A 26,743-nucleotide genomic window follows, 5' to 3' on the forward strand; every position below is an offset into this window, starting at 1 on the left:
CACAAGTGGCACGTGGAGCCATTTGTCAGGGCACGCGAGGCGCTGTCCTGTCAGCTGGCTAGCGCGCATGCGTGCACTGGCCAGCTGAGTTCACCTTTTTAAAAGCCATTTTTCGCCCTCCCCAGGCTCCAGAGGCTTTATAGGAACCTGGGGAGGGCGAAAAGAGCCTCCCCCCCCCGGAGGCCCTCCGAAGGCTTCAGGGACCATCCGGAGGCTTCCCTGATGCCTTCGGACCGCTTAAAACCACCCTCCGAGCAAACAGGAAGTGACTTCCGGGTTGCTCGGAGGGTGGTTTTAAGCATTCCGAAGGCTTCAGGGACCGTCTGGAGGCTTCCCTGACGCCTTCGGAGCGCTTAAAACCACCCTCCGAGCAAACCAGAAGTGACTTCTGGTTTGTTCTGAAGGCTTCAGGGACCATCCGGAGGCTCCGAGCAAGTCACTTCTGGTTTGCTCGGAGGGTGGTTTTAAGCACTCCAAAGGCTTCAGGGAAGCCTCCGGACAGTCACTGAAGCCTCCAGAGGGCCTCAGGAAGGGGAGAGGGGGGCTCTTTTTGCCCTCCCCAGGCTCCTATAAAGCCTCTGGACCCTGGGGAGGACGAAAAAAGCATGTAAAAATGGGGGGTTAAGCACGCATGCGCACTGGGGGGGTCACGCGTTGCATTATGGGTGTGGCACGCCTGCACACGACCCCCCTGAGCTCCCCCCACTTGTGGCACGCGAGCCAAAAAAGGTTCGCCATCGCTGTCCTAATCTAATTCCTCAGAAAAAAAAATAATAAACAGAAGTTTGCTTCAGTTCTTATAAAGAAGAAGAGAGCCATACATGGATCAAATGAACAGGAAGATTCAGAAAAGGAAGTGTATCATTAAACCAAAGAGTAAATATTGATAAAAGTAATATAAAAAATAATAACATAGCATAGTATAGCATGCTTTATTTCTTCCATTTAATCATTTCCAATTCATGCTTAGACAAATCCCTGCATTCTTCACAAGGTTTTTTAAAAGTGGTTTGCCATTGTTTCCTTCCTAGGATTGAGAGAAAGCGACTGGCCCAAGGTCATCCAGCTGGCTTTGTGCCTACAGCCGGACTAGACCTCATGATTTTCCAGTTTTTAATCTGAAGCCTTAATCACTACATCAAACTGGCTTTCAGCATGAGGTTTACCTTCACTTAATTTACCAAAATAAGCTGTTCTATTGTGTAGATCATCCCAGAATATGGAATATATTAATAGTCATGCCTATATATTTCATAATTCTTCTGAAGAATATTTACAATGAACAATTTGGAACAGTGTTTCCAAGTAGGAAAAGGGTGATAAGTATTTGTATTTTCTCTAAATCTGTTTAAATTTTGTAACAATTATATTAATATAAATGTAAGATTCAAGTGATGATAGCAAAAATTAAAACAGAAGGCTAAACCACAACAACTTTAGTTTCAGTCAGCATCATTTTGTAAGCCAAAAATAAGAATCACTTGTTATCAAAGTACATTTTTTTAAAAAAAATTCTGGCTAGTAAAAACCAACAAGGTAAAGGTAATACTAGACATATACTTATAGTTCTTGGCAAAAAATGAGGATCCTATTATTTTGAATTGAATACTAAAGTTGGACATTAATCCTAAAGAAGAAAATAATAATGATGTTCAACAGCCTTATGAATGGTAAGATTATTTCCATGACAATAAAGATCAGAATAGCTTAAGGTAATGGATATTCTTCATGGTAATGTATGGGTGGGAAGGGTAGACACTGAAAAAGAATGAGAAAAGATAAATGCCTTCAAATATGGATTTGGAGTTAAGTTATTAAGAGTACCACAGACTGCAAGAAGAACTGGTAATTCATCCTGGATCAAATAAAGATTCACTGCTCCCTCAAGGCAATAATCAGACAGCAGAAACTCACACACTTTAGATTTGTGATGAGAATGAATAATGAACTAGAAAAAAATTGACTGTGCTTGGCAAGATTGAGGGAAGGAGAAGTAGGGGAAGGCAATTGATAAGTGAGATGGATGAGATCAAACAAATTAGAGGACTGTCCTTGGAAGAGCTACAGGTTGTTAATGGAGACAAGTCAAAATGGTGAGAAATTGTCCATGTAGTTACTAAGATGACTGACCTGAGAGCACCTAATCAACTTAAACTTTCTCACTAAACTTTGCTTGCAGACTACTCTTTACTCTTGCTATTTTTTTAGTTATGTTTATTTAGAAATAATTATACTTTAAGAGCAAGTGTATAAAAATATTGCTTTAAAGATGTAGTTATAGATTTCAGTCAAGTTAAAGCCTACAAAAAACTATTAACAATTGTTAAAAGAAGGCCTGTGGCCTTCCTGGATCCAGAACTGGTATTAAATAGCCACATAATAACACTGGCAAAGAAAGCTTTTCATCAAATTTGGCTAATTAGTTACATTCTTATCTGGAAGAAAGGGACCTGGATTTGGTGAAACATACTTGGTAATGTCATTCTCAAAAAAAAAAAAAAATGTATTTCGGCCAAAATGCTGCAGAATGATTGGCAAGCTGCACCTTATAATCATTATGTTGTGATATCTACAACTGTTTTCCAAGCCCAATTTAAGGTACTCCAGGTACTCAATTTGATATATAAAGTCTACATAACTTAGGCTCAAATATTTATACTTCAGCCTTATATCTAAAATGTGGCTCCTTCCTTAGATCCTGCCATGAATCTATCAGACATGAAATTGATTCTGAATAAGGTCCATATTGTAAAATAAATTGTAGTTAGAGCTGAAATTGGCCCTTTCCTGTTTTAAAGAGGGTTTAAAATTTACCTTTCTAATGTAATCTGACTATAAAAACTGACTATACATGTATTTTTTTCTGCAGTTCTCTGCTTATCTCTTCTGAACTCCAGGCCAACTGTTTCCCTGCAAGAGGCTCTATAGCTGTAAATATATGTATGTATGTATAAAATGTCTGTGCATGTGTGTGTGTGTGTGTGTGTGTGTGTGTGTGTGTGCCCGCGCGCGCATGCATCAGAGGTGGGGTTCACATAACCACCGGTTCTCCGCACACTGAAAATGTGAAAACTACACAATTCAGCCTGTATTTGAATAGAGAAGGAATCTACTACCTGTTAAAACAGTCTGTTCCATTAGGAAAAATTTACAGACATTCAACCAAAATCCATTTATCTGTATTTTTGAACCATTGCTTCCCCCCCCCCCCCCCAGTCTTTAGGAGTAACTAAACAATTCTACTCAATATTCTGTGCCACATTTTTCTGATATTTAAAGATGGGTATCCTATCTCCACAGTCTTCTCTTCTCTGGGCTAAACATTTCCGCTTCTTTCAAATGTTTCTCATAGGGTTTCATCTTTGTTGTTTTAGGTTCCCTTATAAACCCTAGTTTCTTTTCTGCCTCAACTTTTTTACTGTTCTTCCTGCAGATATTATGTACTTACTGATAAAACTCTCTGATGATTATATCCAACTTCTGCCTTTTAACTCTTAGCTCCATCAAAAAATCATTGTGCATTTACAGATATTTTCTAAACCACCTCCTATTTGGTGTGTGATTGTACTTCCAGTATCTTTGAGAATCTCCCAAATCTCCTGTGCTTTGTCTTCAGGATTATTGCCATAAAATCTGGCCTAGGCTTACTGAAAATGGTTCCCTTAAAATCTAGGACACATGTAAATTGTATTCCAATTTCTCTTTCTGTAGTGATTTTGAATCCCAATACGACATAGTTACTTCTTCCCAAAGTTTCCATTGCTTTTATCTCTTCAGCTAGCTTTTCTTTATTGGCCTAGTTACCTGCGGGATCGCATCCTCCCACATACATCCCTGCGGCCAATCCGCTCTCACAGGGAGGGCCTTCTCCTGGTGCCGTCCACGAGGCAATGCCAACGGGTGACACCAAGGAGTAGGGCCTTCTCTGTGATGGGCCCAACCCTCTGGAATGACCTCCCCCCCGATATTAGAATCACTACTGACCTCCGCTCCTTCCGACAGAAACTGAAAACACACCTGTTCCGACTGGCTGGTTTGGCATAATTTTAACGTTTACCTCCTGGCATACACATTCTTACTGGTTTTTAGAGGGATATTGTTTTAAATTTAACTTGATATTTTAAACTTTTGTATTGATTTATTTATTAGCTGTACAGTTTGGCATATTTTACCCTCCTCTTATACATGTATTTATATAGTTATTTCTACGTTTTAATCTATTGTATTTTAATACGGACTGTACACCGCCCCGAGTCCCTTTCGGGAGAGGGGGCGGTATATAAACGCTAATAATAAATAAATAATAATAAATTGTTTAAAACAGTTATAGGAGTTCTGATTCCCTTGCCTTTTTCTTAACTTTCTAGAAAATGACACAGCAAAAACACCAAGGAATTTTGAGGACCCAATTTTCCATTTTTACTCTTCTCCCTTAGAAGTATGATTCACAGGGACTTGATATTCTATAGTATATGCCCAGAATAATATTGTTGCTGTTTTCCTTTTTTAATTTTATGTATTTATTTATTTTTCACACTTCTCCCTCAGAGAGGAACTCTTAACTAAACCCTTATGCTCAAATTCTTGGATATCAATAGAGATTTCCAGTTTTTCCTTCCAAATATAATGCAGTTCTCATTTATCTGTTTTATTCTTTTTAAATAACTATTGGATTTCAACTCTTCATTCCACTCATAAATTTTTCCAACCAAGATTCAGTCATGCCTATTAAATTATATATGCCCTCCTCTACTGTCTGTTTTTTTCTCAATCTCTAAGTGTTTGGAGACGTATTGAATATTTAGATCACAATTGAGTTATTTCTTCCTGTATACATGTACTTAAGGTTTGATACATCCATTTCTGCATATCTTTCCCAATCTCAATCCAAATATATAGAGGTCAGATCAAACATTCACAAATTTAAAAACTCCCTTTTAAAGTTAGCAAAGCAACAGAGGCTCAAATTAGTCTTTATGCACTCACCAAGTTTTCTACTAACTGCACACAGATTGGTAGTCATGTATTGTACTAAGCAAAGCTTTAAATAGGTTTATTTTTAAAAATGAATTCATTCGAGTCACACATAATAGTTTCTAAATATCACTGGCTGGATTTATGCAATATGTGAAGCCAATATCAAACAACTTGTTTGGATAACTTGTTGTGGGTCCTCAGACACTTTTTTTGTTGCAAAATACTCTGAGTTTCAAAAAATTAAAAGAAAAGAGGAAATACTAAAATAAGTCCAATTAATGAATTTAGATTAGGAAAAATTAGGATCTCGTAGAGTTCAGGATTACAGAAAATTTTCTATAGTGACTATCTGTTCCTACCTTATAAATGAGATCCTTACCTTTCAGGGGAATTGACAGTAAACTTCTAAACTAAATTTAGGGACTTGTAAAAGTCAATGTCAAATGAAAGGTGTGATAAAAAATGTTGGGTTTTGTTACACTTGTCTGATAATTTCTCATTCTGTAAGTATTATATTAGCCATGCATTAATACCAAGAAAAGAAATGTTTTCTGTAGCTGAAAGTGTTGGGTAGAAGTAGCTTGTGTTCTTGAATTTTTTCTCAATATGTAGGGATTATTGCTTATAGAAAACATAAGTAGTTTTGATGTGTGAAATTTGAACAAAAACTTTAGATAAAAATTGTCAGTTAAATATATACATCTTTAAATTTTACTTCATTTTAGTAAAGCAAAGTTCAAGCTAAGTAACATATCAGTTAAGACACATTTTCCTACAATGAAATTCAATGAACTTTATCTTTATTAAGATAAAGTATGAGTGAATTTCAAGAAATGACAAAGGAGATTCAACAAAAACCAACATAATTTTTTATGAAATAGTTCACGCCTCTCTAATTTCAGTATAGATACCAAATCAAATTTAAGAAACTGAGACAAATTATATGCTATTTCAAATATTATGAAAACTGTAATATTGATCTATAAACCAGAGCCAAATTTATATTGTGAATTTCTGTTATTACCTACCTATACAAGTAGGTAAGGGCTTGTCCCAAACTCTTCGATCGCCACTTAAACAGGTAATAATATTACTACCATGCATTGTGTAGCCTGGATTACAACTGTATAAAACCACTGTTTCTGTATAGTGCCCTTCATCACGGATTCTGTAGCCATAGTTTGGTGTTCCAGGATCTTCACATTTCACTAAATCAAAGCCTGTCAAGGGGGAAAAAAACAATTACAAATATCTTTACATATTGAGTTATATATTTGCTAGTTTTGTTTGCTACAAACAACTAAGCAGGTTTTCTAATACATTTAGGTAATTATGAAGCTACTTTATAAAAAAAGGAACCACATAACAAACATCAGCATTTTTGTTTTAGGAATGGAACTATATTCTAGCTTCTGTTATGGTGCAATTTTTAATGCTTGCTTGCTGGTTTTTTTTTAACAGTGGCACAACTAAATACCAAAAATCTTAAAATGAAAATATCAAAGTGGAGTTTGTGTTTCTCCTCACCTTTATGGCTTAAATTTGTTTTCAAACTATTATAAGAGGAGAATACAACATGAAAACTCATGCTTGGTTATAAGATTCTAATACCTACCTTAGACAAAACAAAATGAAGAATAGGTGTATCATTCTACAAACCAGTGTCTGTAGTTTTCCTGGCTTCCCACTCTTCAATCAAATTCTAAGAAAAGACATAATGAGGGAACTCATCTCATGGAGATTTTTTTATAAGGGATCATGGATAGCCAGGTAGACTACGGAGTGATGTAGGGATGTGTAACAATAAATAAAACATATGTAAACATTACACGCTACTATCGTTTTTCATCAGGATGTGATGTCATGCATGTAGGAATGCTAGTTTTAAAGGTAGTACAAGTCCATCAAATTTGACAGTCTATATTGTATATTTGTATGTGTGCATATATACATACACTTATATACATATATATGCATGCATGAGTGCATTGGTCCAGTGGTTACGATACCAGTCTAGAAACCAGGAAACCAAGACTTCTAGTCCTGCCTTAAGCATGAAAGCCAACTGGATGACTTTGGGCCAGTCACTCTCCCTCAGCAAGATTGTTATGGGGAAAATAAGAAAAGGAAAGAGTATTGGGTATATTTTCCATCTTGAATTATTTCTAAAAATAATGAAGGCAGGATAAAAAACACTAATAAATAAAAAATATCTGATAAGAAAGAATAAAAATGAATTTTGTTATTTGGTGATATGACATCCATTTCTATCCAAGAAACCTTTTCCTTTCATTATTCTATTATTGGGTAGCACTTTCAATGTTATTTTTGTTCAATGGTACTTTCTTCTAATCCACAAGTGCAGAAATATACATATAGAAAGTTAAAATATGAAAGATCTCATCTCCTATTAATTGTGTAGGATGACCAATGCTCTTTGAAGTAATTCATTTGTAGAAAAGATATCAATAAAAGAAGCCTCTCTTCAGATGCCTGTATTTGTATTTGTGCCTGTGTTGGTGTGTGTATGTGTGTTATAAAAAAAGCAACATCTTTGGATAATGAGGAAGGGATCCATGGGGGTCTTTCTCAAAGAACTGTACTGTTTTGCACAGTGCTGCAATCAAAGAGGATAAAAACCCAAACTCAGAGGGGGGCGGGCGGATGATAAATATCAGCAGTAGTTCCTCTAGCACAAAATTCTTTTCTCTGATTTCAGTTTATTCCGCCCTTCCCCCTGAAACTCATAAACCCTAATTCAAATATCTTCAAAATTCCAAATGAACTATCAACGTACAATGGGTTGTATGTGGGAGAATCGAAAAAGGAAAAAAAAAGAATAGCTATTTGTGTTTTCTTTTTTTCATGCAACTTATGCAGGCAATTCTACAATTGTATGGTCCTTTTGGAGGGCTTAAAACTGATAGCATATTCAGGTATCACATGGCAAATCTGGAAACAGATCTTATTTTAGAAGGAGTATTCTGCTATTAAGAAATTACTGGTTTTACCCTCCTGCCATCTTATTTCTTTTATAAAGAAATGAGAAAAGGGATAGGAAGGGTGGATTTGTTTTAAATCAAGTCATGATTTAAATCACTGGTAAAAAGGCTTGATTTAAATCAACTTGATTTAAATCATAATTTTTAAAGAGCAACTGTCATCACTGTCCTGCAGCAGCTCCTCCTCTGACCTGCTGTTGACTCACCGACAGTCCCAATATTGCAGAATATATAACCTTATGCTACATAACTAAGCTCCATTTCATGCTAAATAAACTAAATTATTAATATATCTTACATAGAAAATTATCTTTAAATACATTTTACTCCAAAAGCATTTTATTAAAATAAATTTGATTTTAAAAAAATCCAGTTTAAACTTTTAAAAATCTGATTTTTAAAAATTATCTTTTAAAAATCATTGATTTTTATCCATCCTGTGGGTAGGCCAGGGACCATGCCAAAAACAGCAATTAATTTGCTAGAATCAGAATTAAAGCAACCACAATTTTTTTTTAAAAAAAAAACTTTCTTCAAATGGTGGATTCCCCCCCCCCCCAATCTTGTGCAGAAAGCTTAATAAAAGATAATGTTTTAATGACTAGAAAGTGCTGTTTTGTGAAAGGTTAGAAGTATTTATCTCCTATCATTTTTGAAGCATCCACAGCCATGATATGTATGATTTTGCTATATTTTACTCACTTTGTCCAATGAAGACTTTTGCCAAAACCTCTAACTTTTAAATTTGAATTTAAAAAGATTTAAATATTTTTGAAAATCACAGATTCTGCAGTAACTATGAACATTCATCCATAATTGGGTATTTTTGAATATGTAACTAGTTGCCTTTTCCTTGTATTATATATTTCATCTATTATATACTTCGTCTATTAGGATTTGTTGCAAAGTTAAATATTTAACAAACAATTTTAGTTTAGTTTAGTTAGTTTAGTTTATTAGACTTCTAGACCGCCCCCTCTCCCCGAAGGGACTCGGGGCGGTGTACAGGTACCAAATTAAAACCATACAATCGATAATAAATATAATTAAAATCGGATTAAATAGACCCCTGTACAAGTTTATAAAAATTGAAAACTTAACCTTAAAACCAAACCGTAAAATTTAAAAATACAAACTGAGGTGGGAAAGCTGGAATTAGGCCAGGCCGGCTAGATGAAACAGGTGAGTTTTGAGCTTCTGGCGGAAAGAGCGGAGGTCCGTGGTCATTCTAATGTCAGGGGGAAGGTCATTCCAGAGGGTCGGGCCCATCACAGAGAAGCCCTTCCCCTGGGTGTCGCCCGCTGGCACAGCCTAGTGGACGGCACCCGGAGGAGTCTCTCTCTGTGTGAGCGGATTGGCCGCAGGGATGTGTGGGGCAGGATACGATCCCGCAAATAACTAGGTCCTGTGCCATGGAGCACTTTGAAGATGATAATCAACACCTTGAAACGCACCCGAAAAGCCACAGGCAGCCAGTGCAGCCCGCACAAGAGAGGTGTTACGTGGGAGTATCTAACAACTCCCGAAACTGCCCATGCGGCCGCATTCTGAACCAACTGCAGTCTTCGGGTGCATCTCAAGGGGAGCCCCATGTAGAGAGTGTTGCAGTAGTCTAGCCGGGACGTCACAAGCGCATGGGTGACTGTGCGAAGGGCATTCCGGTCCAATTGGCGCACCAGGCGAACCTGGTGAAATGCCCCCCTTGCCACGGCTGTCACATGGTCGTCCATTGACAGCCGGGCATCTAGGAGGATGCCCAAATTGCATACCCGATCCACGGGGGCCAGATGTTCGCCCCCAATGGCCAGTGATGGAATCAGCTGGTTGAACCGGGGTGCTGGTAGCCACAGCCACTCAGTCTTGGATGGGTTGAGCTTGAGTCTGTTACTTCCCATCCAGATCCGTATGGCTTCCAGACACCGGGACATCACTTCGACGGCATCGTTGGGGTGGTTTGAGGTAGAGATGTACAACTGGGTGTCATCCACGTACAGATGGTAATCTACCCCAAACCCACGAATGATCTTGCCCAGTGGCTTCAGAGGCGAGAGGACCGACTCTTGTGGCACCCAACAAGTGAGCGGCCTCGAGGTCGACCTCTGCCCCCCTGCCAAGTTGCCGAGTTTCCATTTAAGGGTAAATTTACCCAACTTGAGTTTTCATATATTCAGGCAGTTCAAAATGTTCAATTATTAACAACGTTAATTTTTCCACACCACATCAGAAATTTCTAAAACCCAGGGGTGGTAGAAAAGAGGGGAAAAAAAGATTTGAATAAATTTCATTGTAGCACAGCAAAGTTAACTCTTTCAAAAGTTAAAAGCACTGCAGCACCTAAGGATCACTGTATATTCTTATTTGGATTGTAGCCAAATACAACTTCTGAAACTAAATGAGTATTTCTGAATATGTGATCTGTGATTTAAATTTCTGCAGTCTAAACTTGCCAGTGAATCTCAGCAACAGATATCAATCACAAAATAAATTAGAAGGAAGTCAGATAGGTTGCTCCTAGCATGATCACACATGGTTTTTTGTGATAAATGCTGAACATATTCCAATATATAGGCAGTGATATACTGCAGGCCCAAAGTGTTATATTTAACACCATGTCAAATTTGTTAAGAGGAAAAATATGATCACTTAGCACACCTATGTTTAAAAGATTTAATATAAATCAAGTGCTCACAGGGCTAAAACTGCAGTCATAGACTTGCATGCCTTTGCAGTTTTGCTCTGCTGTAGAAAAGGAATAATAATAAAAATGATGGATTTACTTTTCAGAAAAGAGATGTCTCTTAACAAGACAGTAACCTTGTTCAGAGGTATATGTACAGAGGACTGTATTTTAAATTCCAAAATGCTGACCACCTTAAATAGCATTATTGCAATCGTGGTTGGCCAAATTTCCTGCATTCTGTGTTCCCACTTTCAAACTTCAAATAAAATGTAGGCGTAGCAAATCAGATAGGGCATCCTGGGAGGCCCAGGGCGCGAGGTGGCAGACATGAGACAAATGATAACATGTTCTTGAGCTCATCACACAAACGCTACAAGATACAGTATGTACTTTTGAAAGATGCTACATCACAAGAACAAAAAGCATCATATTTTACAATGTATTTTAGTGACTGTACACCGCCCCGAGTCCTCTCCGGGAGAGGGGGCGGTCTATAAGTGTGAATAATAAATAAATAAATAAATTTGTATTGCATGGCATCATTTAGGTATTATCTGCAGTTTGCTACAGCTGCTGCTGAAACTGAGGTTCATATTCATAATTTAAAGATAGCTCACAATGCTATGAATGTGATATCAGTTTTCTTTATATTCACATCTCATCCCAGGATTTTAAAAACTCCTAAATGCTGATTTGTAACCATAGTTGCTTTCTATTTATGTCCTAGTCACTAGTATTAGTATCTTCTGCTATTCTGGTTAGGAAACCATCTGATGGAAATGTTTGTGGTAAGAACAAATTGTGCCATGGGAAGAGGCAGCAGCGGCAGAGGAGATCAATTACTTTTGAGCCCTTAGAAAAGTCCAGATATGGCATCTGATTGACTCTTTCCCTATTGACTCTTTCCCTATTAACTCTTTCCCTATTCTCTTTCTAAAGTGTTTATTAGTACAAAGGTGTTATCATAGTCTTTCATTCTAACCAAGCCAACTTATGACAGGGGGAAAGGAAATGACCTCAAAAAAAGTTTTTAATTAAAGCATACATATACGTACATATACATCTGTAGATGTCAGAGAAATTGACATTCTCTGTCAAAGAGAACTGGGTAATGAGGAGAAACATAAAGGGAAGTCAGATGCGTTGGAAAGAGTGTACTTTAAAAAGGCATGCAGTAAAACAGGAAGAAAAGGTCAAGAAAAAAATGATGCTGAATGAATGTGGACCAAATACAAAAATGCGAAAGCACCTCTTAAAAGGATATTGCCTGGTCATATAATCTCTCAAGAAGAAAATTGTCCAATTGTTTAAATTAGCCTCTAGATAGACCAATACATGTTGGCTCAATCCATGCATCATTTCACAAGTTTCCTGTTATCAACTCATCTAACCCTAATTCTGAATCAGCGCAAACAAAATACTCATGCAATTATTAAGACATATACGCACAAACCCAAGAACTCTGCAGCGGCATATGTAACCTTGACTTTACTTCAAATTTGGAAATAATATTGAAGAAATACACATTTTATTTTTTGTTCCAATATGTTTGTATTTTACATAGAAATCCTGAGTGTGTCTATGTTTGTGTCTATGTGCTTTAATAACAATGGATGTTATAGAATATGCACAATGTTTATATCTTTCTCTATTTTCAAAAATAAAAATAATAAGGTACAACAAGGCAAACTCCATAAATATGGTGACACCAGAGGTGGGTTGCTCCCAGTTCTGCCTGGTTCAGTGGTATTTTTGCCTGGGTCGCAGAACAGACAGCGACCCAAGATGGACCGGTCCCCAAAACAGTTCTCTGGTGTCTTTTGCCATTGCTGGCATGTTTCTGCACATGCAGAAGTTTCTTTTTAGTCAAATGTGCATGTGCAAGCAACGTGCAACTGGCACTTGTGTGAGCGAAGTGAGCAGAAGATGCACAAAGTGTGCGCTCAGCAAACCGGTACTAACCAGTTCAGGAACTCACCCCTGGGTGACACCATGTTTTACACGTTTTCCTTGTGGTATGTTTTGTCTTTTGAAATGTCATTAATACTTAGGTGTACATAGTTTACTTCTTAGTTATCATAAGTTAACAACCAGCTCTCCAAAATGATTTAGCACTTCAATACTATGGGGGGAAATAAAAATTGTAAATAAACATAATGTAACTGTTAAAAGGAGAGGGAAAAACCCTCATTTGCTTATTACTCTCATATATAGAGAAACATGACATATTGTGAGCTAGTTAAGCTTTTCCAGTAAGGGAGGGAACATTAATTTTTAGTGCACACTCCAAATTCAAGACAACACTATCATGCTCTAGAATGCAGTAGTATATCAAGCAACAGCAAAATGAATACTGTAGCTGAATTTAAAAACTAATTGAAAGCATTGGACTTAATAGATCATTACATTGGTTTTACTTCCATAGGTTTCTCTAAAATTTCTCTACTCTGTGGATGTTAATATCTTATCTATCTATATAAAAATGTAAGTGTGTTTGTGTGTATGTGTATGTTCCAGCATAACTCTGGAATGCCTTGAGCAATTTCAACCAAACTTGGTACACAGATGACTTACTCTCTGGAGACAAATAGGTAAGACACCCCTAACACCCCTCAGGGTATGTGTTCTGTTAAGATACAGCCTGTTGCGCCTTTAAATGGCTTCTACTATACTACCGTAAAATGGCTTCTCTGTACAGTGCAGTGGAGTTGCCATGGTAATGGCTTGACAATACTCCACAGGGGGCTCCCTCTGATAAGGAAGAAAATCCAACATTAGAAATTACATTTGCATTAGATATTAACACTAGCTACCAGAGTTTCCACTCTGGTCCTCTGTTCCGGTGGGAACAAAGGTTTAATCTGATTGACTAAGAGGTCTGACAGCTCCCTATAAAAGGGTTGCTGTCAGAACGAACAGTTGCTGGATTGTACATACTTGTCTGTCTGAATAAAGAGCTGTTGCTACGTTGAGCCAGTGTCTGCCTTGCCATTGCCCGATCTAACAATTTGGTCCCCTATAAATAAATACCCGGGCAATGCCAGGTTATCAGCTAGTTTACATTAAAAAAAATGAACTAAAAACATAACCATTCAGCTGACATACCTTATCTGTAAAGAAAAGAATCGTTAACTAGTTAGACTAGAAGCAGTTGAAGATAGGAAATCTCCAATGGGGTACAGCTGATTTTTAAGAGAGGTTGGGGAGTGGGTTGCTCTATTATTAGAAGAAGAATGTAGAAAACACCATGCATTGGTAAGAGTTCCAGTTTGCACAGCCCAAGACACCAAAAACCCAAAGAGAAGGTCCAGGGTATTTGAAAGAATGCCTTTCCTTTCCTTTCCTTTTCCCTTCCCCTTTCCTTTCCTATCCCTTCCCTTTTGAATGAAAAGTCAAATAGTCAATGTTATTCCAAATAAAATAAAACAAAACAAATTACGTTGAGATTTCTAGGAAAGACCAGATCATAAATCCTCCACATCTGTACCTGTGCTATAACATTAAAATGACAGGAACATTCCCTTTCTTTACTACCAATTCTACTTGGGGGAAAATATAGAAAAAAATGATTATGGTATGTGATTATTTCAAGAAGGAAAAAAAAAACCATTCTGTCATGAAAATCTACATTTTTTGTCAATAAGCCACATTGTTATAGAAGGTGCAGTATTTGCTTGACAATCAGAACTTACTTTATTTCCATTATATTCTGAGAGTTTTCTACTGGCTTATATATCTTTTATACCACTTTTTATACTGGAAACCTGCAGATTGCCATGCATAACTCATATGCTTCATCTCTACCCCAAACATACCAACAAATATGTACCCAGACTACACTAAAAATGCATTTTAACAAAGATACTCAACTGATGAACTTAAACAAGGAATGCAGAAAACTGAAATAGCCACACAACAAGATTACATAGCAGAGAAACCACAGAATCAGAACAACAGAATCCCTCTAGTTTTCACAGTTCAAAGATACAATTAATTAGATTCGGTCATATGATGCTGTACTTTTTCAAGCACTGGATGGAAGGACCATACTTGCACCTAACTTGCAGCCTACTATAGATGCTGGATAACAAATATGTTTTCCAAAAATCTTGCATCCTTAAAATCTTTTGATGTTTATGATAGACCCCTTCAGTTTGAACACAAATATAATTTCAGAATAACTGTATCATATGGGAAACTTGAGAAACATGAAATAAACTTTTAAAGACTTATGTATTTAATCACATAATGTTTCTAACATGTTGCATACATTCAATAGGGCTAAAAGTGTTTTGCTGCTGATTTTCATTTGTACTCAGTGCCCAATGCATCTCACTGCAGTGTCCAACAATAGTCAGCCAGCATTAATGAATTCCAGTTGCTCTGTTTTTTCCATTGTGGCAATGTCCTGATAAAAACTTTCGCCATGTTCAGCACTGACTACACCTATATCTTCAGGAAGGAAGTCCAAGTGTGTGAATGAAGAAAATGAACTTTCTGTGACATGTTGTACTTCGTGGTTTTGTATGCTGTCAACCAGTGGAATCTAGTTTGGTGCTCTGTAGTTGCCAAGAAAATTTTCAGTGACATTCTTGAATTATTTTCAGGTGATCCTCTCTTGTCCCACTAACAAATCTTCGAATTGCTTGTCACTGATGATATATCTAATCTGTCGACCAACAAAAATGCCTTCCTTAATCTTGCCAATAGTTATTTTTGAAAATATCTGTCTCAAATAATGAAAGCTTTCACCTTCTTTGTTCATCGCTTTCAAAAAATGTTTCATCAGCCCACGTTTTATGTGAAGTGGAGAAAAATAACTTAGTCTGGTTCACGTACCACATTTTCTGTCCTGGAACCAAATTCTTTCATAGTGACCATTTATTTTTAATGTAATGTGACTTGAGTGCACGATTGTCCCATTCAAATAAGTAACAAGAGTACTAGGTACATCAAAACTCCAATCCAAGGAGCAGAGCCACTACTTTTAGATCTCCATAAATATTCCATTTGTACTTGGTATTCTGGATGTGCTTCAACAACAGTTCCATGTTTTTGTATGTTTATTTCATGTATGCAGAATAGCCACCAGGTACTGAAAGACTTACATTATTATTGTGTAAAAACAGAAAATTTCTATAAACAGTACATGATAGGTTAAAATACAGGTTATTTTTGTGATTAGCAGCCAAAAATTTGTAAGCTATTCAAAAGTGTTCAGGAAGCAATATCTTTGTTATCTTTTGTAACAATCAACACAAAGCACATTTGTATAAGCAGGAAAAAAAACAATAGGACAATAATGGCAATTTTAGAACCAGACCTTACTTAGAAACTTTTGGAAAAAGGAGAAATGACCCTAAGAAGTTTTTGAATCCTAACTAATTTAAAAGGACTTCTTAGCCCTCACCATACAGTAACATAGGAACAAAAGTCAATTTATTATGTTAATGCAGCTAACTGCATTAACTGCAATTTATAATGTAATGTTTTTCTTTTAGTGTATCTGAATTTTTTTCTATGAAAGACTTAATGAATAAAATAGGAGAATAAATATGTAGTAAAAATATTGTAAGCAAACTTTAGTTTTCACACAACTTATCTCTATGACTAACAAAACCATGATTTCTGACTAACAAAACCATGATTTCTGAGTTTTGGACTTTAAGAGAAAGACCCCGCCCCCAAAGTAGATCTGCATTGGAAACATACTGTTTTCTAAAAAAAAAAAACCAAAAATACAATGTCAATGCTTCAATGTCAAGTTCAAAGCGTGATTTTGCTGATGTGGCCATTTTTGCTTCTCAGCTTGCCACAGAATCAAAGGGGGAAAGGGAAGATCAGGATTAGAATTCAAGTTCTAGGCAACAACAAGAAATCATCCCGTGGGAACCATGGTCATCTAATCAGATGGTTGACAAAGACTTTGAACACTTTCTAAAACAACATTTAGATACCTAATTGGACAACGTGACCTCTACTACTGGGGAGGGAAGAAACTATTCTTGGACTGTACGAAATCACAGGAATTAAGCAGAGATGGTTTTGCTATCATGTTGTGCTGAAATGATGTACTGAATAAAGCTTTCTATTAAGAGATTGGATGGCCTCGTCAAGCGATTGCTGGGTTGGGTTTGTCAGTCGGAACCCTGAAATCAGGGGTGAAATTCAGCAGGTCCTGACAGGTTTTATAGAACTGGTAGCGGAAATTTTGAGTAGTTGGGAGAATCAACAAATACTACTTCTGGCTGGCCCCAGAGTAGGGTGGGAATGGAGATTTTGCAATGTCCTTCTCCTGCCATGCCCACAGAACCAGTAGTAAAAAAAAAAAAAAAATCATCACTGCCTGAAATCCAAATTATATCTCACATAAGAGAAGAAAAAGCATGAACCTGATTAGAACAAATAACTGCTTCAAAGAGAGCACTTTTTTTTGGTGAGAACAGCATAGTGAAAAGATTTAATGCCAATATCCTTCAGTCTTGATTACAGGTCTGAGCTGTCTGCTACGGCTTTAAAAAAAAATGAAATGAACATGTTGCATGTATTCAGGGAGACATAGATTCAAAATAGCAGAGTTGTGGGATAATCTTAATTCCCACAAAAAACAACTAATAACAGACCATTTAGAATTACTGTTGTAGTTATTAATAATTATGGTGATCAGTGTATGTGTGTGTGTCAGAGGTGGGTTCGGCCCGGCTCCCCCAACTGCCCGGACACTTCTGCGCACGCGCAGAAGTTTTGTGCATGTGCGCGAGCACGAGTGAAACGGTAGTAAACTGGTTAGAAACCCACCACTGGTGTGTGTATATTCTCATTGTGCTACACGATACCTTATTCATTAAGGAGGAAAAAGAGGAGACATTCCATTTAGACTCAAAGCTTTCCAAGAGAACTAATACATTTAATAGTTTTCCAGCTACCTCACCTGCACTATGTTGAACTGTTTGGAAGAAGATAGAATAAAAAAATATTCTGGAAATGAAAATGATGAGTACCTACCTTTTTAAAAAAAATAAAAGTGACAAGTTTGTACTTTGAACAAATATTCTCCTAACTTTTCACCTGATGGTAGAAGAAAATCTACCATCAGTTTTAATATTGTGACTTTCTTCTATTTTGATTGTTGAAGCTAGAGATGAATAAACTGCAGTAACAGTAGCATTGCCAAAATACAAATCTTTATTTTACCAGAACATAATATTAAATATTCCATTGTATAAAACCTACACATACATTACAAATCTACAGGTAATTAGTGTATTTAACAAAGGTTGATCTTTTTTTAGATTTATATCCCACTTTTTAATACATGCAACTCAAGAACATAACTCATACTTCTTCCTTCTCCCTTGTTGTGCTCCCCACAACAACTTTGTGAGATGATTTGGGCTGAAAGAGAGTGACTGGCTCAAAATCACCAACTGGTTTTGAGGCCTAAGACAAGACTAGAACTCATCATTTCCTGGTTTCTAGGCCATCAACTTAACCACTGCACCAGACTGGCTCTCTCTTTTCTATTTACATTGACTGATTCACAAAAAAATGTACTGATATTGGAAATTATTCCTAAGCATTATCTTTAAGATTCTCTTTTTCCAGTATTGAAAGGAATTAAGAAGCAATCTCATAGAGTATTAATAAAAATTCTTAGGATTTTGTTTTAAACATTGCTCATAGTTGCTTTTTTTGTAACTCTGTTTCCCCCCCTTCCCCTCTCACTTACTTGTATAAAGTTGGAAGGAATTAAGAAGCAATCTCATAAATAGAGTGGGGTATTAATAAAAGTTCTTAGGATTTTGTTTTAAACATTGCCCAGTTGCTTTTTTTGTAACTCTGTTTTCCCCCCTTCCTCTCTCACTTACTTGTATATGTGAGGTGAAAACCTTGGTCTGTATCTGATCCGTTACTGTTAAATTCTATCCACAAATGGTTAGATGTGCTATTGAGAATAAGTTCCAGCAATTCCATTTTTGTAAAAGTTCCCAACAACCGTGATGAACTGTCTTTTCCATCATATACCTATAAAATAAAATAAAATAAAGTTTAACACATTTTTTAAAAATAAAATATTTTAAAGCTTCTGCAATCTAACCAATGTTCATGTACAATTAACTAAAAATCATCAAAATTTTCAAACAAAACATTGGAAAAGAGAACGTCCTGGCTAGACTACTGTAACACTCTCTACATGGGGCTCCCCTTGAGATGCACCCGAAGGCTGCAGCTGGTTCAGAATGCGGCCACACGGGCAGTCTCGGGAGTCTCTAGCTACTCCCACGTAACACCTCTCCTGCGCGGGCTAAACTGGCTACCTGTGGCTTTTCGGGTGCGCTTCAAGGTGTTGACCATCATTTTAAGGCGCTCCATGGCACAGGACCTAGTTATTTGCAGGATCGTATCCTGCCCCATACATCCCTCCGGCCGATTCGCTCACATAGAGAGGGACTCCTCCGGGTGCCGTCCACTAGGCTGTGCCAGCGGGCGACGCCTAGGGGAAGGGCCTTCTCTGTGATGGGCCCGACCCTCTGGAATGACCTCCCCCCCGACATTAGAATGACTACGGATCTCCGCTCCTTCCGTCAGAAACTTAAAACCCACCTATTCCAGCTAGCCGGCTTGGCCTAATTCCATCTATCCCACCTCAGTCCTATTTCTAAATTTTTAAGATTGGCTTTAAGGTCTGTTTTTTAATTTTTATAAATTGTACAGGGGTTGGCTAATTGGATTTTTACTTATGTGTATGATTGTTTGTATGTTTTTAATTTTTTCCTGTACACCGCCCCAAGTCCCTCCGGGGAGAGGGGGCGGTCTAGAAATTTATTAAATTAAATTAAATTAACAATCCTTTTCATTGATTGCTATATATTAGCTATGCAGCTCATTTACATAACACATTACTTCCCATCCAGCCATTTTAAAATAAAAACAAGTTTGTATTCATGGCTCAGTTCCTTGTCATTTATCAATTCCATCTCCTTCTGTCTTCAGAATCCACTTTGGAGTTTTTGTTTCAAAAGTTTGAAAGTCCTTCATGGCATTTTTTGTGAAGATGCTTTTTCTAAACACATTGATGGGGAAGGGGGATAACTTTTCACCAGTCGGATCACTGCTAAATGAAAAAGAATTGAAGCAGCAACCCTGGCAAAAAGCACCAAGTTTATTTTTAGTATTGGATTGAGAAACTTCAATTTATTTTTTAATATTCTTGATTCATGCTATGCTTTTATAATGGTTAAAGTCAGATAAAAGGAATGAAGACTTGAACTTCTGAATAATTGTGGGGGGAGGGAAATAAACTCCCAAACTAAGAACCACACGGACCTGAATATTTCGATCATGTGCACATTTCCAAGATTATTATTTGAAATGACCCAATTTCTCTCTGCCCTGATTAAACATTTTTAAACACTTCTTAATTTCAGTTTCAAGAACATAAAATAGAAAAGTATTGGATAAAATAGCTAAATCTATCTATAGTTCCATTTTGATCTTCAGCTGACAATCGAAGCTGGTCTATGTTATCAGCAGGTTGGAAGGATACGTTTGTACAATTCTGACATGTTTATTATCAGCCAAATTTTAAATTAAATTTATGCCTTCCTTTGGAGGAAAGAATTTAGGTTCTAAATCCTATTACTGCTAAAGTCCACACAAACAAACATAGAGAGAGAGAAAATAATACATACACGAACGAACTACTTTTGAAGTCATTCTTCACAAAATTAGTCCATAAATAGGAACAATGTTAAAATAGTTTTATGCAGCTGAATAAAGAAAAATCACACACTATTAAAATAATATTGGGAATGAATGATTTTTTTTCCTTATAATTTATTACTTTTGGATATCTGCGTATTGTTTTGTTGTGCAGTCTGTTTCATTTTTCATATTTATATTCATACATCATTTCTGTGCCGTTTCCTCATTATTCCAAACAAAATTTTCTACCATTGTAGAAAACACTGCCTTCTTGCTTTGCCTTGCTTCTGCATCGCCTCCACCCTCCCCATCACAAATATGTGAAAGTCTCAAGAGCTTTTTCTGCAGTGAATGTACTGGACAAATCAGTTCTAAACAGATAATCCAGTGATTCTATAAATACTTTAGTGTCAAGCCATAAAGGGCATTACACCCGCTCCTCATTTAGTCGCCAAGTTCCATTTCAATAGCCAAGTCCAGGTGAAGTGGTCGCTAAGTGAATGACAGACAGAGAGAGAGAGAGAGAGAGAGAGAGAGAGAGAGACAGACAGACAGACAGACAGACAGACAGACAGACAGACAGACACCCACAGGTGCTTTTTCAGGAGGCAACTGGACTGTCTTGTCTTTTCTTTCTTCATTGAAGACATTTCACTTTTCATCCAAGAAGCTTTTTCAGCTCTGACTGGATGGTGGGGAATGGAAGGATTTATACTCCTTGAAGACAGCTGGTAATTTGCATTCGTTTAGAGAGTCATTGAGGCCACTTGGAGGTTTATCTGTGTTCTCAGGGTCACTTGAATAGTGCAAATGTGTGTGCAGCCTTCTTAGCGGCAGGATGTTTCTGCCCTGTATCCTTTCACTGTTGAAGACAGGCGTAGGCCATAGGCTGTTGGGGATGAGTTTGTGTTGTCTGCATCTCAAATGGAAGTGCATATGGTTCCTGTAGTCTGCAATTTTTCTGGAAATCCGTTCATACTCCCACACCATTAGAAGTCGTGTTTCTCCCAAAGGGCATAGCTAAAAGTCTATGGAGTCATCCAGGTTATGGTTGTCCCAAAGATGCTTTTTCAGGAGGCAACTGGACTTACTTTCTTTCTTTCTTTTTTCTTTCTTCTTTGAAAACATTTCACTTGTCATCCAAGACGTTTCTTCAGCTGTCTGCATGGAGTCCCCACCATACAGTCAGAGCTGAAGAAGCTTTTTGGATGAGAAGCAAAACATCTTCAAAAAAAAAAAAGCAAGAAAGTCCAGTTGCCTCTTGAAAAACCACCTTTGGGACAACCATGACCTGGATGACTGAGAATCTCCATAGACTTTTATGGAGGGAGGGGGGGGGGTCAAAGATCCCTGGTTGCTGCCATCTCATTCAAATAATTATCTACACCAGCATTGCTGTCAGTGACTGCATTGCTAGCAGATGCATTAAATTTTTAAATATGTGTAGTCCTTGAAAAATAGATTTATTGCCATTTAGTACCATCATATTTGCAAATGGTTGCAAACCAACGTAACTGATAAATGGGGAGAGAGTGTACAGAATCACAACAGATACTGCAATTTGCATTTAGAAACCTATTGGCAGCCAGCACAGTGTAATATGCTCTTGGTGGTTAACCCCTATTGCACTCAAGCTGCTACATTTGCACTAGTTGTAGCATCCAGATGGTTTCCAATGGCAGCCCCCTTAAGAGCTCAGTGCAGTAGTCATGTTGTGTGATGACAAGACTTGGGCTTACTCTTATCCTCACATGTTAGAGCTGCAACTGGCTGATGCAACCCTGGCTGATGCAACTGGCTGAGGCAACCTTGGAGATGGCCTCCTCTTCCCCAGTCATGAATGCATATTGAAGTTCCAGTCTAGAATTAGCACAGGAGGAGTAAATGTAATTGTTAAATTTATTTCTCTGCTCATTCCCCCCTCAAAAAAAAGACCCTAGACCAGTGATGGCTTGGGTGCCATGTGCCCACATCAATAATGCAATGCTCTCCTCCTGCATGCCCGCACAACCCCCCTCCCCATGTTGCCCCATGCATGTGCGCAGGCCTCACTGAAGCCTCCAAATGTCCGCTAGTCCTGTTGAGCCGTTTTTCGCCCTCCCCAGGCTTCAGGAAAGCCTCCGGAGCTGGTGGATGGCAAACAAAATGGGCCCAATGAGCATACCGGAAGTTTGTTCTGAAAACAGCCTCCCCCATCCTATGGAAGGCCGAAAATCAGCTAGCCAGCATGTGCATGCATGCTGCAGCTGACATAGGGCAATGCCTCGCGTGCCCTCAGATATGGGTCCATGTGCCACCTGTGGCACACATGCCATACGTTCGCCATCCCAGCCCTAGACAGATTCAAAAGGTTAGGAAAACAAAACAACAATTTAAAACATTGCACAAATGGTCATGTCAGTTGGTCATGACAAAAGTCTCTAAGACTAATAATGATCACTCAGATTCAGAAGTGGGTTGATATGATTTCCTGGCCTCCTATCTGAGGAGCTAGGTTTTCAGAGTTTTTTAAAATGATGGCTGGGGTTTGGATATACAGATTTCAAGGAGAATGTTATTGTAGATGGTAGGTGCTGTGAAACAGAAGGTATTGTAGCATGCACTAGTACAGCTGAGGTGACATGAGCCGAAGTGGCGCAGTGGTGAGAGTGCAGTACTGCAGGCTACTTCAGCTGACTGCTAGCTGCAGTTTGGCACTTCAAATCTCTCCAGGCTCAAGGTTGACTCAGCCTTCCATCCTTCCAAGGTGGGTAAAGTGAGGACCCAGATTGTTGGGGGCAATAGGCTGACTCTGTAAACTGCTTAGAGAGGGCTGCAAAAGCACTATGAAGCGATATATAAGTCTAAATCTATTGCTATTGCTATAGAGTTCCCCAACTTTTTTGGTTTTGTAAACCATCAGAAAGGGGGGGGTGGCCCCAGAAATAGGTCACACACACATGGTCACCCATTGCTCACATGAGTGGAGATGTATTCATGCACGGTCACCCGTCACTTCCACAGCCCGCTTCCGAAAGGCTCAAAGCCCAGTAGTGAACCATGGTCCAGAAGCTGGGGACCCCTGGACTAGTATACTAGTCCATATTAAAAACAATAGCATTACTTAAATATCCTTGAGATACTGCCAGATAGTGCCAATATTAAAAGCTTAGTTGGGAACAGTTTCAATACAATACAATACAATACAATACAATACAATAGTAGAGTTGGAAGGGACCTTGGAGGTCTTCTAGTCCAACCCCCTGCCTAGGCAGGAAACCCTATACCGTTTCAGACAAATAGCTATTTCAGTACCATAAAGGCCTTACACTGGCCCATGGCTATAATAAAGAGGGTCAAGTCTAGCTGAGTCAGAGAGACTAACTCAGCAACGGAGACAGTAAAGGAGAGTTAATTGATAGTGGACCAAAACGGACAGATCTCAGATGGAACCGAAGCTCTGTTAGAATGTTATATAAAAATGGAGGTTATACAAAAACAAAGGAAGAATATTAAAGAGCTATATTTAAAAAAAACATGAGAGTTAGATGAATTAGCGAAACCTATAGGAGTAGTACTAAAAGGTCGGAATATGAACGAATCAGTAAAACAGAATAAAATGTATAAGCTCAAGAAATCTGCAAGTTAGCTAGACCATTACGAGGAGATAAAATCCACCATGGAAATCAGTGCAAGAAGTTTTGAATTAGGCCTTTCTATAATCCCAGTTATTAAAGTGACTTTACAGTTTCTTTTCTTTTTCTTTCTTCTTTTTCTTTCCATTTTAATGGGATTGGAGCTTATAGAAATGAGGGAAAGAAAACCAGTCTTGAAAGATATCAGTGCAACGAATTTCAAGCTACAGGTACACTTCAAGTTTCAATGGCAATTAGGAGGAGAATATACAGTATGTTGCTAAGTCACGTCTTAAAACTGTGAAACCACATGGCTGCATCTCTTAATGACAGAAATTTGGGCAGTCCTAGTTGCTGTTGTTACCCAGAGAGATCATATGAATGGTTAAGAGAGAACTGTAACTGGAGTTCTAGGAGATCAGGCTGAGAGGCAAGAGCTATAGGCAGATGAGAGGTATTCTGTAAGGGTTCAAGAGCAGTGTGCAAGCGGGCCAGCGAGGGTCACTACAGAGTGTAAGGTAGCAGGGCTGCATTGGAGAAAAAGTGGTGGGAATGACTTGTGGCCTTCTCTGCTGGCATGCCCACTGACTTTGCTTGTGGGAAAGTGGCAGGGAAGGTTTCAATGATAATAATGTAACTTTGACTCACTGTAACATTGTAAAATCATAAGCTTGGTGCCCGGATGCCCTTCTTATGATCGCATAACTGGGGTACACTGTGATGGCTGCATTTTTGCAGACCAGTTGTAAATCCTTCTTAATTCAATGCTGTCATTAATTTGAATGGATGCTGGACAAATGGTCATAATCCAAGGACTATCTGTACATGTGATTTTCACTTTAGCAATGTTTCTGTAATTTTCGCAGGAATCTTTTGATTGAGTTTCTCCAGTTCTACTATTTTTCACTCTCTCCAGTAACTCTGCCTAATATATTAAAACACATATAAGTGTATTTCTCAATAGCGCCAAAATAGGCAAAGGGAAGGTACTGCTACTTATAAGGATAAAAGACAGGGAGAGGCATATTATTTAGTTACAAAAATGTAATTATTAATGGTTATAATTAATAGTTTTCAGGCGGGGTAAATGTATTAGAGAGAAGACTAAATAATTGAAGGAGGATCAAATAAGAGTAAAAAATGAGACAAAAAACTTTGTACAAAAATGATCACATGACATCAAATCTAGATCTTTCTTTCTCACAGAGATGCAGACCTGAAGCCATTCCTGAAAATCTATTCCTCTCCAGGCTTTTCTACATTTAGGTTTCCTGTCTTGACCCTAAATTTATGCTGTCCCAGTTGACAGCATGGGTTTTTAATCTAGACAAAAGGAGAAAAATATTGCATGACAGATTATAGAAAGTAGGTAAGTTTCTGTTTCTCAAATTTAGCAAGGAAGTCAGGCTAGAATACGTTATTACCCAGTTGGCTTGGGGCTACTAAGTCTCAGGAGTCTTGCTTTCATAACAAAATGAGAGGAAAAAAAACCTTGAGGAAAGGTGAGTATACATTTAACTATTTAATGGTTGCTTTCTTTATACTGGAATTTGAACAGTATATATATATATTTCATTGTTCAGAAGGTACCTGTCCAGTTTTTGCACTTTGAGGCAAGCTATAAATATTGTAAATAAATAAATTAAATAAAGCAAATATCAAATGTCAGTAGGACAAGGACTGAGAAGCTGGATTGTACAGTTATTAAAATTACTCTTTACATTATAGTTTTTCTAAAATTTGGTACTCTCCAGATGCATTGGAATAACATATCTGAAGAGCATAAGAGGTTCAAACTTTGGGGAAAGTTTGTCATATGTACTGTACGATCCAAACATGGACACAATGAAGATCAGAACAAGACAAAGTCACATGTAAAATAAGTTAAAGTTAACTTGGATTTAAATAACAAATGTCCTAGCATTTCCTTTCTTTAAGCCAAAGGATATTCCAATGGAATTTCACATATCACCAATGCAAGACTGTCCCCGATTCTCAGATCTGAGATTCCCCCCCCCCCCGCCAAAAAAAAAAAAAGAATCCAAAGAAACTTGATTTCAAGTACTAAAACTCAGAAAATATGCTGAAATAGGATTGGATGGGTTGTCTTATTGGTGTGTGGTTTAACATTTACCTTAATAGTATCACCATCATGCAGCTTAAAGGTTCTGGCTCTTAGGTGGATGCCTTTCCCAGGTTCAGTTTCAATTTTATAAATGCATTCATGGTTGTTGTCATAGTTAGATGGAAAATTTGGTGATAGTAATGTTCCTTCATTCCCAGATACACTTGCTCCACATTCAGCTAAATAAAAGACATATTTATAAACAAAAATGATTAATTATCTGTTTCAAAAGTTCTTTTTTTTTAAAAAAAATGAATATTTTTAAAAATATATTTTCTGTATGTAAGAAAAGTATAAATAAGGTAAGTATAAAATGCCATTTGCTAGTAGTTTGCTCGAAACAATTTTTTTTTTTTACTATTTGACATACCCATTATCACTTTCTTATTAACAAGTTCCTATATTAACATCAAATTTAATCGAATCTTTGTATCTGGATAGTTTTCCCGTCATTTCTTTTCTTTTTCAACTGCATTTTGTCTCACTATACTCTTTAAAGCAATGACATTAAGGAAATATACACATAAAAGTGACGTTAATGGATATCCATATTCAGGTAGTCCTTGACTTACAATCACAATTGAGGCCAAAATTTCCGTTGCTGAGCAAGACATTTATTATGTGAATTTTGCCTCATTTT

The 26,743-nt window shown here is 37.5% G+C and overlaps 1 protein-coding gene across 1 annotated transcript in view; it reads right to left on the reverse strand.

Annotated features, from left to right (window-relative positions):
- Nucleotides 1-26,743, reverse strand: part of CSMD1 (CUB and Sushi multiple domains 1) — a gene marked incomplete at its 5' end in the record, with an annotated part of 1,188,747 nt that overhangs the window by 186,697 nt on the left and 975,307 nt on the right. Inside the window, 3 exons of the mRNA XM_081942958.1 lie at nucleotides 6,006-6,197; nucleotides 18,528-18,684; nucleotides 26,113-26,282. Coding sequence (XP_081799084.1) covers nucleotides 6,006-6,197; nucleotides 18,528-18,684; nucleotides 26,113-26,282 — 519 coding nt within the window. The remainder of the gene's footprint in view (nucleotides 1-6,005; nucleotides 6,198-18,527; nucleotides 18,685-26,112; nucleotides 26,283-26,743) is intronic.

This window comes from Natrix helvetica (genome assembly GCF_964273705.1).
Source record: "Natrix helvetica genome assembly, chromosome: 2".
Lineage (NCBI taxonomy): Eukaryota > Metazoa > Chordata > Lepidosauria > Squamata > Natricidae > Natrix > Natrix helvetica.